Source organism: Macaca thibetana, chromosome 11 (genome assembly GCF_024542745.1).
Source record: "Macaca thibetana thibetana isolate TM-01 chromosome 11, ASM2454274v1, whole genome shotgun sequence".
In the NCBI taxonomy this organism is placed as follows: Eukaryota; Metazoa; Chordata; class Mammalia; order Primates; family Cercopithecidae; genus Macaca; species Macaca thibetana.
Window position 1 is genome coordinate 45,884,948 of NC_065588.1, and position 15,990 is coordinate 45,900,937.

The 15,990-nt window shown below is 43.7% G+C and overlaps 2 protein-coding genes and 1 long non-coding RNA gene across 7 annotated transcripts in view; 2 read left to right on the forward strand and 1 right to left on the reverse strand.

Annotated features, from left to right (window-relative positions):
- LOC126930849 (uncharacterized) overlaps positions 1–10,324 on the forward strand; it is a 252,338-nt gene extending 242,014 nt beyond the window's left edge. For both annotated transcript variants that reach the window (XR_007717691.1, XR_007717690.1), the window contains exon 2: positions 10,062–10,324. This is a non-coding gene — a long non-coding RNA (uncharacterized LOC126930849). The remainder of the gene's footprint in view (positions 1–10,061) is intronic.
- SPATS2 (spermatogenesis associated serine rich 2) overlaps positions 1–10,324 on the forward strand; it is a 168,827-nt gene extending 158,503 nt beyond the window's left edge. For all 3 annotated transcript variants that reach the window (XM_050748356.1, XM_050748354.1, XM_050748355.1), the window contains 4 exons: positions 1,522–1,631; positions 5,658–5,760; positions 7,581–7,795; positions 8,846–10,324. In XM_050748356.1, coding sequence (XP_050604313.1) covers positions 1,522–1,631; positions 5,658–5,760; positions 7,581–7,795; positions 8,846–9,154 — 737 coding nt within the window. In that variant the 3' untranslated portion in view covers positions 9,155–10,324. The remainder of the gene's footprint in view (positions 1–1,521; positions 1,632–5,657; positions 5,761–7,580; positions 7,796–8,845) is intronic.
- The window catches only part of LOC126930835 (tubulin alpha-1A chain), a 421,509-nt gene that overhangs the window by 349,256 nt on the left and 56,263 nt on the right, over positions 1–15,990 (reverse strand). Inside the window, exon 1 of one of the 2 annotated variants that reach the window (XM_050748368.1) lies at positions 8,905–8,914. The exons of the other annotated variant lie outside the window; for it this stretch is intronic. The gene's annotated coding sequence lies outside the window, so the exon portion shown is untranslated. Of the gene's footprint in view, positions 1–8,904; positions 8,915–15,990 lie in introns of those variants that run through there. 2 annotated transcript variants of the gene reach the window in all.

Genomic DNA, 15,990 nt, shown 5'->3' on the forward strand with positions numbered 1-15,990 from the left:
GCAACCCAGAGCTGGCAGGACATTTCCAATATGACATTAGGGACCCAGGTTCTTCTATCCTTCTGCGCAACCATTCTGAGAGTATGCTTATGGTCAAAAGACAACTCCCTAGGCTCCAGTCAAGAAGGAGTAAAATGTTACATGCTAAGACTCCTTTAAAACACTCTCCTGTAAACCCTGCCCTTTGAGTTCTGCTTATATCTCAATGGTGAAACTGTATCACATGACCATTTCATCTGTAGCAAAGCCAGAAAATACAGATTTTTTTTACCTAATTTTGTTGGTACCCAACAACATTGGATTTCTGATAGCCCTGAATGTTCTTGAATATAGTTGGAAAGACTGTGTTCTATCAACTAACGGTCTTTGCTACAGTCCTCCCCTACCCAGTATCCCTCTTTTTTCCAAAATGAGAATATGTTCACCACCTCCTCAGTAGCAATACCTCCAAAGTCTCGTCTAGTTAGTTAATATTCAGCTGAAAGGCTAGGTCTTCAGAGTAATTTCAGATCTTCCAAGGATGGGATCTCATAAATTAAAAGAAAGGCTAAATGCCCCCTTCTCCAATATTACACAGTTGGAGAAAGAAAAGGATGATTATAGTAAAAATTCCCACTTGGAAGAGCAATGATCAAATCTTGCTGGTGGGAAGGAATAGCAGAGTCCCTTCCCTGGTAGTAGAGAACGTTCCTTGGGTGGTTTATCTGCTTCCAGGGAGGATTTCTTTGGTTCAGTTTCCACTGTAGCCCCTGTCTCTCTGGGAGATTTTTATTGTCTGTTCTCTGCCATGACCAAGTTGTATCCAAGTTATAAATCAGAAAGCATGCCATAGAAGGTGGTTCTTAAAAGGGTGTAACAATTAAATACCCATCACTAGGGAACTCGGTAAATAATTGTGGTATATCCCCATACTCAGTGGCTGTTAAACAGAATGAAGGTGATCCAGATGTAGTAATAGGGAATAAACTTAAAAATATATTAAGTAAAAATAGCTAAGGTAAAGGAAAGACCATGTGTATGATATACTTCCATTTGTGAGAAGGGAAAAAGGAGAGATACATATGTATACATGTTGTGTGCACATAGACAATATTTGGAAGTGTACGTAAGAAATGGTGAACAGTGGTTTCCTCTGGAGAGGAGACCACAAAATCAGAAATAAGAGAGATGCTCTTTTCATTTTATACTCAACTTACTCTAGATGAATATTTTTTATTATGTGTGCATATTTCCTTTTTAATTTATATGCATCTTGATAAAATTTTTTTGACTGGAAGGAGAAATAACAAATGATTTATGAGTGTTTGTGATTTATAAAAAAATGTTTACTACTTAACTGCCTTCAGAGACCCAATGGAAGGTAGAGACCGGACTTTTGATATTTTCATTATTTTCATTTTCTGGATGGATGGGCAACTAAGCCTTTGGCTGACCAAATACCTACTGCAAGGCTTATATTTCTAGTTCTTCTTTATCCTATTTAGCAGTAACATAAGGTTCACACTCACTTTTTCTCTACAGTGGAAATTTTGCTCAGCCGACAAAAGAAGGCTGAACTTCTAAAGAAGATGACTCATGTGGCTGTTCAAATGTCAGAGCAGCAATTGGTTGAGCTCAGAGCCGATATCAAGGTAAAACTTCTTTCTGCTTTCTGCCTTTCTTCTTATCCTCAGGGGCTAAAGTAAGAACTTTTCATAATTCATGGCCATATCTAATATATTAAACTCATGATCTTCCTTTCCCAAACCTGGCCCTCTTCCAGGTCCCTTTCTCTGTAAGTGGTATTGTCATCTACCTAGTTATCCCAGCTGGAAACCTTAGAAAATTTATCCATTTCCCACCTTAAATCTATCAGCACACCCCATCCATTTGCTAAATTCAGATCTGACCTTATTTCTTCATCTCCACCACCACCATTATGATCAGATTACCACCATCTCTTGCCTGGACTTCTGTAAGAGCCTTTTAACTGATTGTGTTCATCCATTCTGTCTCTGCCCCACCTGCCCCACCCTCCATGTAGGTTCCCCACACTACAGCATTCTGCTTCAAACTTTCTGTTGCTTTTAGGATAAATACTATAATCCTTAATCCGGTATGAAGGACTGTGTAGTCTTGCTCTGCCATTACCCTCAGTTCATACCATCCCCCCCGGTCCTCTGCCCTCAAGCAGAGAGCAGAGGCTGGAGGCTTCTACACTCCACAGACACACACGCTTTTCCATCTGTCCAAACGCTCTTCTCCCGGCCGCCAACCATAGTTACCACTCTTTTTTTTTTTTCTTTTTGGGAGACAAAGTCTCACTCTGTCACCCAGGCTGGAGTGCAATGGTGTGATCTCGGCTCACCGTAACCTCTGCCTCCCGGATTCAAGTGATTCTCCTGCCTCAGCCTCCCGAGTAGCTGGGATTACAGGCATGCACCAACATATCTAGCTAATTTTTGTATTTTTAGTAGAGATGGGGTTTCTCCATGTTGGTCAGGCTGGTCTCAAACTCCCAACCTCAGGTGGTCTGCCTGCCTCAGCCTCCCAAAGTGCTAGGATTACAGGCATGAGCCACCACACCCGGCAGCTAATTTTTATATTTTTAGTAGAGATGGGGTTTCATGATGTTGGCCAGGGTGGTCTCAAACTCCTGACCTCAGGTGATCCACCTGCCTCGGCCTCTCAAAATGCTGAGATTACAGGCGTGAGCCACTGTGAACAGCCCAGTTACCACTCTTGACCTCCTCATCCTTCCTGACTTCCCCATCATATCTCCCCATTCTATGCTTTCAGAGCACAGTTAGGATTTTATGTGCATTTGCTTAATTTGTCTTCCCCACTAGATAGTGAACTTCACAGTGAGCTCCTGTCTCTCCAAGTGCCTAGCACAGCATCTTGGTATGTAGTTGGTCTTCTGTAAATAGTTGGTTGGCCAATTCTGATTGTATAGAGAAAAATTATCTTTGAGATATTTGTTGTAATCTTTTTACAAAAATCACTTGGGTTCAATATGTATACCTTTTAATTCTTTTTTGTTTTTTTTGAGACAGAGTCTCGCTCTGTCATCCAGGCTGGAGTGAAGTGGCGTTGTCCCCGCTCACTGCAACCTTTACCTCCCAGGTTCAAGTGATTCTTGTGCCTCAGCCTCCCAAGTAGCTGGAATTACAGGCATGTGCCACCACGCCCTGCTAATTTTTGTATTTTAGTAGAGACAGGGTCTCACCATGTTGGCCAGGTTGGTCTCGAACCCCTGACCCCAAGTGATCCACTCGCCTTGGCCTCCCAGAGTGCTGGGATTACCGCACTTGGCCAAATTCTTATATAAAGAACAGTGTTTCTGAGACTAAGCATGTGAACCTGAGGGAAATTGGGATATTCATGGATAGTTGTGGTCATTGGCATTCTAAATAATTGTTTATAAACTGGAAACTGCAAGCTGTGACAAAGGGAGTTGGCCTTCTCCACACCTGTGCCCTTTACCTCTTCTCTTTCTGAACACATAAGATTTATTGTCACACTGAGAGAACACTTGCTGTACAACAGTCTCTATAAAATAAAAACAGAGGTGGAATATCATCCAGGACCTTATAAGGATCCTTGCTATCATCTGACCCAGTGTTAGACCTGTGAAGTATTGTTCTCTCGCTGCCTCCCCTTCAACTCTATTGGGGTGAACTAGCCAAATCATGCAAATGTTCAGTTACCATTTTCTATTTAACTAAAACTATATGATTAAATTTTATAGAAAGGCCTCCTCACATTGATGCCAGTCAGTCTCATTCAACTCTTGGGGAGAAGCCGGAAACCCCTTTGGAATTAGATGAGAATTCTGGCTCTCACAGGCTTCATCTGTTCCTCTTCCCACATGGCTGAAAAGCTGCTGGAAATATTTCTGCAGGCTGACTAAGGATCTGTTTCTCTCCACTTTTTCAGTGTACTGAAGTGGGTGCTGTGCAATTTAAATGTCTTATTTCCAGATCATTTTATTTCCGTCATTCCTATTATGTCTTTGACTCAACAAACCCTAGAATTTGTTTCAGAATTAATCTCAGACTGATATTACATGTCTGAAGGCTTTGTAACAAGAGGTTCGTGTGCTTTCCTAAGCCGCAACATACTCTGAAGTTTGAGGAATTCAAGGCTGGAAGGTCATTTTTCTCTCTCCTTTCCCTTTCAGTGCTGCTGGTTGCTTCCCGAGAATTCTGATGCAGAGCAGTATTAGGCCACCCCCAGTTAAGAGGAGTGTCCTGAAGGGTTCAGTTCTTCCAAATTATATCTAGGCCTTTCACTTTTCTTTTTTATCTCCTTTTCATCGGAAAAAAAAAATGATTGCAGGCTACTTTAGACATTGTTTAATGAAATAGACCCCCAGAAGCACTTTATTCCTGACATGTTTCTAGTCCCACGATTTTTATAGCATGGTTAGTTTTTGACTCAAGGGGTTGGTTACTTCTCAGCTCAGTCTGCTTAAAAGGATTAAATTACTTGCAGCATAAACTTCTCATTTGCAAAGTTCACTTTTCACATGAATGATTTTCCATCTCAAGAAATTGTTCCTATTTCAAGGACTAAGAAATCCTACTTTATTATAAAGAGATTAAGTGGGTTTCCTAAGGAAGTTCCTATTAACACCAAACCATCTATCTAAATGGTATCATTGTAGCACCTTGTAAACATTTTTGCTACCTCTGTTTCTGTATAAAATGGAAAGAAGTGGAGAATAGCCAACAGTAGAAAGATGGCCCTCTACTATAAAATCTTCCTCCTCTTTTCTTTCTTTCTTTTTTTTTTTTTTTTTTTTTTTTTTTGAGACGGAGTCTCGCTCTGTAGCCCAGACTGGAGTGCAGTGGCCGGATCTCGACTCACTGCAAACTCCGCCTCCCGGGTTCACGCCTTTCTCCTGCCTCAGCCTCCCGAGTAGCTGGGACTACAGGCGCCCGCCACCTCGCCCAGCTAGTTTTTTTGTGTTGTTTTGGTAGAGATGGGGTTTCACCGTGTTAGCCAGGATGGTCTCGATCTCCTGACCTCATGATCCGCCCATCTCAGCCTCCCAAAGTGCTGGGATTACAGGCTTGAGCCACCGCGCCCGGCCCTTTTTTCTTTCTTTACATTTTCTCTTGATTATATCGAATGGGCTTTGGCCATCACGTAGCATTTCATAAACTTACAGACTTGCCTTTGGGCTCTTGAGAAATTGAATAGATTTATTCGATCACCCAGCGTTGGTCATGTGATGGCCATTTAATAAACTTTGAAGCAGTAAAAAGACAATTAAAAATGATTGTTTTGGCCAGGCGCGGTGGCTCAAGCCTGTAATCCCAGCACTTTGGGAGGCCGAGACGGGTGGATCACGAGGTCGGGAGATCGAGACCATCCTGGTGAACACAGTGAAACCCCGTCTCTACTAAAACTACAAAAAACTAGCCGGGCGAGGTGGCAGGCGCCTGTAGTCCCAGCTACTCGGGAGGCTGAGGCAGGAGAATGGCGTGAACCCGGGAGGCGGAGCTTGCAGTGAGCTGAGATCAGGCCACTGCACTCCAGCCTGGGTGACAGAGCGAGACTCCGTCTCAAAAAAAAAAAAAAAAAAATGATTGTTTTATCTGTATAGTAAGTTATGGATTCCATGGATGATGTTTGTCTAACCTGGAGGCCTTTCTTTGCCCTTTCTCCAGCACTTTGTTAGTGAACGTAAATATGATGAGGATCTGGGACGAGTAGCCCGGTTCACCTGTGATGTAGAGACCCTAAAGAAGAGCATTGATTCATTTGGACAAGGTGAGATGGTGAGAGGGTCTGGGCACTACAGTTGGTGATTATTAATAAGAGACTGACATGCTGATTGTCTTCGTCCCGATTCCTCATTAGTGCCTCTTGTTTGCTTGTTTTTGTGAAAAGTAACTCTGGGATGCTTATGAAGTCCATGGGTCCAGATACTTTGAACTCTGAGGACAAGTATTTGCCAGCTCCTTAAATGTGAAAGACTGTTTTTTCATGCTGAATTGAGAGGTGCATGATATGTGGTATAAAGAGCATGGGCCCTTCCGTCAGACCAAGTTTGGATCCCTGCCTCTATAGTAACCTCATTTTACTGCTCTCCAAAATGCAGATAACAGGCCAGGCGCGGAGGCTTACATGTGTAATCTCAACAAATTGGAAGGCTGAGGCCAGAGAATCACTTTAGCCCAGGAGTTCAAGACCACCCTGGGCAACATAGCGAGGTTCCCATCTCTTCAAAAAATTAAAAAGAAAAAATTAGCCAGGTGTGGTGGCACATGCTTGTAGTCCTAGCTACTCAGGAGGTGGGGTGGGGGTGGGTGAGAGGGAGAAGATAGTTTGAGCCAGGAGTTTGAGGTTCCAATGAGCTATGATTGCCACTGCACTCCAGCCTGGGCACCGGAGCAAGACTGTGTCTCTAAATAGGAGAAAACAATACTTGTCTTGCCTAGAACATAATAGACCCTTAAATAATAGCATTAAAGGGTAAGGGAGTACCTGTGAGGTGAGAGTTTCTAGTGACCTGTTTGTCAAACCCTGAACTTTAGCTTCTTTGTTCTTTCTGTCTAGTATAAAAGTGAAATATTGCCAGGCGCTGTGGCTCACGCCTGTAATCCCAGCACTTTGGGAGGCTGAGGTGGGCACATCACGAGGTCAGGAGATCGAGACCATCCTGGCTAACACGGTGAAACCCCATCTCTACTAAAAAATACAAAAAATTAGCCAGGTGAGGTGGTGGGTGCCTGTAGTCCCAGCTAATCAAGAGGCTGAGGCAGTAGAATGGCATGAACTCGGGAGGCGGAGCTTGCAGTGAGCCGAGATCGCACCACTGCACTCCAGCCTGGGCGAGAGAGCGAGACTCCATCTCCAAAAAAAAAAAAAAGTGAAATATTTAACCTGTGGCAACAATTATAAACTCATTGTTAGTCCAGGCTTAAAGCCAAGAAAAAAAATCTAGAGAGTGGTTTTAAACCATTGGAATTCTAACACAATTTGAACTGAAAATATTAATATTTGTTCAGTTAAATAGGTACTTTGAATTTGGGATTAATTTTGCAGAAAGAAATTTGGCAATATACGTGTTTGTTGTAAAGATTAGTGCTATTCATATTTAACTGATCTTGATTATTTATACCTTGTATCATTCAAAATTCTTTAAAAAATTTAGTAAAGATTTTATGTATGTACCTTTTTCTTTCTTTGCCAAGACTGTACTTTAGAATGTTTCTTGCATAGGAAACTGAACATATGGTCTATACTATTGTTCCCAGGTTTAGTCAGCTGCTAGAGCCATAGCCAGGAGTTTAGGTAGTACCAGATCCAATCCCAAGAAGTCATTAGTTGGTGGGGAATGGGTAACTTTGATGTTAAACTCTTCTCTTGTTTAAGAATTCCTTTACAAAGCAGTGGGGCTTTGGAGGAAGTGGAGGAAGAGGGCAGAAGGGAGATTTTTCTTCCTGTTACCAGTTTTAGAGGTTTTTCTTTACTTGAATAGACAGTTCTTTATCTTAAATTGCTCATTGTGAAATTGAGAAAGTAGAAACCTTACCCATTGTGCTGTTCCATCATATGATCATATATTCCTCATATTTCTGTTCCAGTGTCTCATCCAAAGAACAGCTATTCAACCAGATCCCGATGTAGCTCAGTTACATCTGTGTCCTTGAGTAGCCCAAGTGATGCCTCTGCTGCTTCCTCTTCCACCTGTGCCTCTCCTCCCAGCCTTACAAGTGCTAACAAGAAAAACTTTGCACCGCGAGAGACTCCTGCAGCCATAGCAAACTCCAGTGGCCAGCCCTACCAGCCACTTCGAGAGGTAACCTAGCTTCTACGCTGAGCGTGTTAGGAAGAAAACCCTCCAGATTGTCAAAGCTTAAAAGCTGATAGCTCAGTATATTATCTTCCTTTCTTTATTCCCATTCCACGCCTGTTTTGAAACCCTCCAACCCGAGTTAGTTCCTGAGAAAGCATTAGATACGTATGTTCCAAACTGCCAGCCAGTTTAGATTTCCTGTTGCCAAGAACTGCTGACTTTCTTGTGTTGGCAGCGATCCCTGCTGTTGTAGATAGTATTGCCTGGTAATTAGTCACACTGGGAGTCGTGCACCCGTCTCAAGGTAGACAGGCACCACAAGTGGCAGTTTCACCAGTGTGCATCTGAAAGCAGCAACTCCCTAGAAGGACAATGTGGAATTTACAGGGAAAGAGAGAGTGACCTGGTGGGGATGGGGGGAAAACACTAGAAAGCTGAGGAGTAATCTCATAGGTTCTTCTCCTGTTTGAAGAATAAACACAAGAGCAATCCAAGGCAGTACCATCAGTAATTCTTCAGAACTGGTATGACGTTTGGAATTGGAGGACAAAAATAAAATCCCATACCATAAGCTTTCCGGATTATATTTTGAAAGATGTGCTGAATGCCACAGCAGCAAGCTTTAATCTATAGTCATGACATTTAGTAAAGCAGGCCATAGTGATGTTTACTTTATTATTCCAAATGTTTATTATCTTTACCAATGGCCTTTTATCTGAAGAGTTCAGACATAATATAATATACTTGTCCAGTTGAGGACTTGTAACAACCCACAGAATGTTCTTTCTTCCTTATCTTTCTTCTTGCATCCAGCTAAAGAAAAGTAAATTCTTCAGTGGAGAAGAGCCTAGGCATGAAGAGCAGGGAAAGATGGATTAGTTCTGAAGTAGTGGCTAGGTTGGATCGGCTGACAGAATTCTTTGAGTCTTGAGAGATAAACTGAGTCCCAAGCATGGAATACCACAATTCTGCTTTCAGAATACTCTTGTAAAGTGAACGAATGGGGTACCATAATGCTAGAGCACCTTGAACATTGTATTCTTTTATCTTTAGGTATTGCCAGGGAACAGACGAGGACAAGGCTACAGGCCACAAGGCCAAAAGTCCAATGACCCCATGAACCAAGGGCGGCATGACAGTATGGGTCGTTACAGAAACAGCTCGTGGTCTTCATCTGGTTCCAGGTATCAGAGTGCTCCATCTCAGGCACCAGGAAACACCAGTGAAAGAGGCCAAACTCACTCTGCAGGGACCAAAGGAACTGGAGTCAGCATGGAGCCAAGCCCTCCCATGCCTTCATTCAAAAAGGGGCTCCCCCAGCGCAAACCCAGGACCTCTCAGACTGAAGCCGTGAACTCTTGAGAGAAATTCCAGTTGGCCTCTCTCCTCTCTCCACACAATTCAACTTGATAACTGGACTTTAGGAAACTTAGATTTAATAACAAAAAGAAGTTTATGCGTATTGCTTTTTGTGCCATTCTAAATATTGTTGGTTTCTTGTCTCCTTATTTCCTCTTTACCATTTTTGGAGGGGAAGCTATTTTTTTTCCTTGATCTTTCCCAGTGATATGGATTAAATCTGGTTGGTCATTTCCACCAGGAATCAGAGGCAGCTGTTACCAGGTTTCAGCCTTCCAGTTGACCCCTCCACTGTCCAGGCTGTCTCAGGAGGAGGTGAATCAGAGCTAGTCTGTCACCTTTCCAATCTAAGCAGAAGCCACAGGTGCCTGACAGGTTCCCTTCAACCATTTGACCAAGAGAGGCAATGAGGGGATCATATGCTGCACTGGATTTGCCAGAGAAGGGAAAATTTAATTAGTGAAAAGGAAAGAACACTAGGAAACATTTGAGAACCTGCCTCTATCCCAGAACGTGCCTGAGATTTGACACTCAAATCAGTGTTTAGTCTTCTGCTTGGCACCATAGCTTAACCTGCAGTTTCTTCAAAATGCCTAATGCCTTGTTTCCTATTACCTTAGATTGCAAACCAGTCTAGGGAAGTCTATGGGAAAATAGCATTTAATTAAAGTAAAAAAAAAAAAAAAAAAAAAAAGATTGGGTGCGGTGGCTCACGCCTGTAATCCCAGCACTTTGGGAGGCCAAGGCGAGTGGATCACTAGGTCAGGAGTTCAAGACCAGCCTGGCCAACATGGTGAAACCCCGTCTCTAATAAAAATACAAAAATTACCTGGGCATGGTGGCATGCGCCTGTAATCCCAGCTACTCAGGAGGCTGAGGCAGGAGAATCGCTTGAACCCAGGAGGTGGAGGCTGCAGTGAGCCAAGATTGTGCCACTGCACTCCAGCTTGGGTAACAGAGCGAGACTCAGTCCCCCCCAAAAAAACAAACTTTTTTTCTGTTTGAATGTTTGGAGACTTTTTTTTGTTCTCTCCCTTTCCTGAACCCTATTCTGATCCTGAACCAAATTTATAGCAATATAATTAGTGTTAATCTAAGGCATTACTCATCAAAAAATTGCTGCAATCAATCTTTATAGTTGAATAAATAAAAACAGCTGCATAAATATTCCCACATTTGTTTCATAGGAGCAAGTGGTTTCATTTCATTATGTTTTTCTTTGGGCCTCATGGGGGTAGAAGTCACTCAGCTTGTTCCAGGATTAGATGAGGGTATCTGATTCCCAAGTCATTTGTCTGCCACCGCTGTGTAGCTTCAGAACCAGATTAAAATGTGAAAGCCTGGATGAGCAAATGCAGTTGTTCCTAGTGAGAAAGGATCATAGGATAGGGAATGGTGACTTTCCAAAGGAGAACTTAACCACTTTAGGAAAACCACAGCTCTCCAGGCTCTCCCAGGTAACCAAAGGTTATAATGGCACTGCTCTTCCCAACTCCCTGTCCCTTGACTGAGTACTGAACGTAATTGAGCTCTTGCATGTAGCAGGTGGCATGGGTGCCAGACCCTTCCACCCCGCACTCACCCCCAGCATCTGTGATTTAATCACAGCAGATCTTTTCTTTCTCTGGCATGTGTTCTCCCAAGTCTGAAGCCTAGACTGTAAGTGGCAGTCGTGCAGAACGTAGCTGCCTCAGGGCTTCCCTTGCCTCCTTGGCTGAAGCTGAGCTGCCAGGGTTCAGGTTGGTTGAACACATTCAGAGAGAGAGTGTGTGTGTATCTGTCTGTCTTTCGGTAAAGAAAACAGTAGTCAAGGAGTTCTGGGAAAGCCATTTTCCAAGAACACCTCATTTTGGGGAATTTGTCCAACAACACCAACAGCCTGCTGGGTGTCAGGAAAAAACCCTGCATTTCTGATTAATTGCTTACCTATACTTTATCAGAAATCCAGAGATTGAAGTGACCTTGAAGGATTATGAGGTCTGTCCCTGTATCCAGGCAAGACTATACTTAACTGCCCAGACAGATGGGACAAGGCATGTTTATCAAAAATGCCTTGAAGTTAAAATCTCCTCATAGAAAAATATTTGAAAATTTTTCATGACCACAAAAAGTTTGAAAATTATGAATTAAAAAAGTTTTTATTACAAAAGTAGTATTTAAAATATCAACACAGAAATATAAAAGAAAAAAGTTTTCCATCTTTCCACTTCTCAGGGGTAATGATTGTTAATTTGGCATATATCCTTCTACGCCTTTTTTGTTTTTAGAAATGGGGTCTTACTGTGTTGCCTAGGCTGGAGTGCAGTAGCTATTCACGGACATGATTAGAGGGGACTGCAGCCTCAAACTCTTGGGCTTAAGCAATCCTCCTGCCTCAGCCTCCTGAGTAGCTGGACTGCAGGTGTGCTCCATCACTCCTCGTTAGACTGTTTTTTTGTTTTTTGTTTTTTGTTTTGAGACGGAGTCTCGCTCTGTCGCCCAGGCTGGAGTGCAGTGGCCAGATCTCAGCTCACTGCAAGCTCCGCCTCCTGGGTTTACGCCATTCTCCTGCCTCAGCCTCCCGAGTAGCTGGGACTACAGGCGCCCGCCACCTCGCCCAGCTAGTTTTTTCGTATTTTTTAGTAGAGACGGGGTTTCACCGTGTTAGCCAGGATGGTCTCGATCTCCTGACCTCGTGATCTGCCCGTCTCAGCCTCCCAAAGTGCTGGGATTACAGGCTTGAGCCACCGCGCCCGGCTGGTTAGACTGTTTGTTTGTTTGTTTGTTTGTTTGTTTGTTTTGAGATGGAGTCTTGCTCTGTGGCCCAGGCTGGAGTGCAGTGGCCGGATCTCAGCTCACTGCAAGCTCCGCCTCCTGGGTTCACGCCATTCTCCTGCCTCAGCCTCCCGAGTAGCTGGGACTACAGGCGCCCGCCATCTCGCCCGGCTAGTTTTTTGTATTTTTTTAGTAGAGACGGGGTTTCACCGGGTTAGCCAGGATGGTCTCGATCTCCTGACCTCGTGATCCGCCCATCTCAGCCTCCCAAAGTGCTGGGATTACAGGCTTGAGCCACCGCGCCCGGCCTAGACTGTTTTTAAGGCGTGTATGTGCATATACACATGGGTATATGGGTTTTTTATTATTTTTATAAAAAGATTATACTGAGCTGGGTGCGGTGGCTCATGCCTGTAATCCCAGCACTTTCGGAGGCAGAGGTGGGCGGATCACCTGAGGTCAGGAGTTCAAGACCAGTCTGACCAACATGGAGAAACCCCATCTCATACTAACAATACAAAATTAGCTGGGTGTGGTAGTGCATGCCTATAATCCCAACTACTCAGGAGGCTGAGGCAGGAGAATCACGTGAACCTGGGAGGCGGAGGTTGTGGTGAGCCGAGATCATGCCATTGCATAGCAGCCTGGGCAACAAGAGCAAAATTCTGGCTTGGCCAGACGCAGTGGCTCATTCCTGTAATCCCAGCACTTTGGGAGGCCGAGGCAGGCAAATCGTGAGGTCAGGAGATCAAGATCATCCTGGCTAACATGGTGAAACCCCATCTCTACTAAAAATACAAAAATTAGCCAGGCATGGTGGTGCGTGCCTGTAACCCCAGCTACTCAAGAGGCTGAGGCAGGAGAATCACTTGAACCAGGGAGTCGGAGGTTCCAGTGAGTCGAGATTGTGCTACTGCACTCTAGCCTGGCGACAGAATGAGACTCCGTCTCAAAAAAAAAAAAAAAAAAAAAAAAAAAAAAAAAAAAAAAAACTCTGTCTCGAAAAAAAGATTATACTGTGTATATTCTGTATTTTTTTAATAATATGTGTAAACTATAATTCACTTAGGATCTCATGCTGTAGATCCTTTCCTAAATTTGCCAGTTTGACTCTTCTTCAAAGAGAAGTTAGGCTTATCCTAAATTTGAATTGTATAACCCATTCCTCATTGCCCATAGGGGTTCTAGACTTCCCAAAAGAAGGAAGATTCATGCCCTGGGCAGTTACCACTGGTGCTCCAAGAGGCCTTACCTAACCATTGTTTGTCCTTGTCTTTCCATTTCCCCTTACAGACAAATGTCTCACCCTCCCCAACTTAGAGACAGGACTGCGATTTTAAGTTGTTTAGCTCTGTCAGTTATGTGACACTTGAGAGGCAAAATGCAAATTAGCATGGCTTCATTATGAACGTCATATATTTCCTATGCCCCTAATTTATGGCCATTTTAAAAATGTACTTTTAGGCCGGGCGCGGTGGCTCAAGCCTGTAATCCCAGCACTTTGGGAGGCCGAGACGGGCGGATCACGAGGTCAGGCAATCGAGACCATCCTGGCTAACACGGTGAAACCCCGTCTCTACTAAAAAATACAAAAAAATTAGCCGGGCGTGGTAGCGGGCGCCTGTAGTCCCAGCTACTCGGGAGGCTGAGGCAGGAGAATGGCGTGAACCCAGGAGGCGGAGCTTGTAGTGAGCCGAGATCGCGCCACTGCACTCCAGCCTGGGTGACAGAGCAAGACTCTGTCTCAAAAAAAAAAAAAAAAAAGCAAAAAAAGGGGGTACATAATAGAAATTTAGAAGTCTTCTCTACCTTGTCTCACTCCCCAGAAGAAATCATTAGTAAGTTTCTTACATGTCTTTCCAGAAATTTTCTTTTTTTTTTTTTTTTTTTTTTTTTTTTTTTTTTTTTTTTTTGAGACGGAGTCTCGCTCTGTCGCCCAGGCTGGAGTGCAGTGGCCTGATCTCAGCTCACTGCAAGCTCCGCCTCCCGGGTTCACGCCATTCTCCAGCCTCAGCCTCCCGAGTAGCTGGGACTACAGGCGCCCGCCACCTCGCCCGGCTAGTTTTTTTTTTTGTAGTTTTAGTAGAGACGGGGTTTCACTGTGTTCACCAGGATGGTCTCGATCTCCTGACCTCGTGATCCACCCGTCTCGGCCTCCCAAAGTGCTGGGATTACAGGCTTGAGCCACCGCGCCCGGCCCCCAGAAATTTTCTAAACCCAAACATGGAAGTACCTTTTCTTCTTTCTTTTGCATAAATGGGATTCATACTGTGCATACCCTTATACAAGTTGCTTTTTTCACTTGTCCTCACTTTTTGTAACTCATTTTTTTGTTTTGTTTTAAGAAAAATCAAGTATATTTCTATATACTGACATGGACGGAGATCTACGAGGTATAGACCTCTGTTCTGTGACTTTATAGTATTCCATTGTATAAGTTTGTTATTATTAACCAGTCCCTAATGATGGTTTTCAGTTTTTTGCTGTTACAAGTACTGCTACAGTGAGCAATCCATAATGCATATATCATTCCTCACTTGTGAGAATATCCCTGTAGGATAAATTCCTAGGAGTGGAATTACTGGGTCGTATAGTTATTGATAAAGTATTATTTTGATAAAGTTGCACAGATTCACACATGCAACTTATTTATTTAGAGATATGGATTCTGTCACCCAGGCTGGACTGCAGTGGTGGGATCATAGCTCTCTGTAGCCTCAAACTCCTGGGCTCAAGGGATCCTCCTGCCTCAGCCTTCTAAGTAGCTGTGTCTACAGGTGCATGCCACCACACCTAATTTTTTAATTTTTTTGTGGCGATATGGTCTTGCTTTGTTGTCCCGGCTAGTCTCAAACTTTTAGCTTCAAGCAGTCCTCCCACCTTGGCCTGCCAAAGTGTGGGGACTACAGGTGTGAGCCACTACACCCAGCCATCAGGTTTACATTTTCTGCCAGTGTTTGGCAATGCTTTGTACAGTTGCTGAGCCAGAAGCTAAGGAGAGAAACAATCCCTGACTTCACATAGCTGATAGACCAGTTGATGCAACTGAGAATACCAATAAATAATACAAGGAAATAGTGTTGCTTGAAAGTGCCATACTGTCTTCGAGGTGGAGGGAGCACAGCCAAAGGTCTGGGTCCCATGCTTGAGCCAGAACTATACCAGCATATAATCAGGCAGTTGTGCAGTGGTGTATGGAGATAGTGACCTTCTGTTATATTTCAGAATCCCAAACCAGGGTACAGTCTTGTGAGTATGAATGTATGTATGGGAGGGAATAGGATAAACTAGTTGAAGTCAAGAATGACCTGGAAAATTCGGGATGCATGTCACTCATCTTTATACTAACCTGTTCTCTTGGAGAAGGTCAGTAGAATAATGACTTGTCGCCCCTGAAAATTCCACCATCTGACCTAAGAAAATGAAGTTTTGTCTTGCCTGATTTATAGGTTTCATCCCACCTTCTGGTCCCATTTGGTAAGGATTGTATCCCTATGGCAGCACATTTCTTGGAAGAAACAGGTGTACATGCTGGGAGGCTACCAACTGATACAAGGAACTATTTTATCACTAGTTTAACCAATGAGTTCAAAGTACTGGCCCACAATGCTGGTAGCCAGAACAACATACTAAATATACTATAAAATCAAGTTTTTCTGGTTGTTGTAGCCACTTGGGCACATTTTCTCACCTTCAAACATTGAGGTGCCTACTGTGTGCTAGGCACTCTGCTGAGTTCTGAGCCAGAAACTATTCTAGCTCATTCTTTTTTTTTTTTTTCTTTATCTATATTTTTTGAGACAGGGTCTCACTCTGTCACCCAGGCTGGAGTACAGTGGGGCCATCTCAGTTCACTGCAACCTCTGCCTTCCTGGTTGAAGCACTTCTCTTGCCTCAGCCTCCCGAGGAGCTGGGATTACAGGTGTGGGCCACCACACCCAGCTAATTTTTATATTTTTAGTAGAGACGGGGTTTCACCATGTTGGCCAGGCTAATCTCAAACTCCTGGCCTCAAGTGATTTGCCCACCTCAGCCTCCCAAAGTGCTAGGATTACAGGCATGGGCCACCAGGCCCAGCCCTAGCT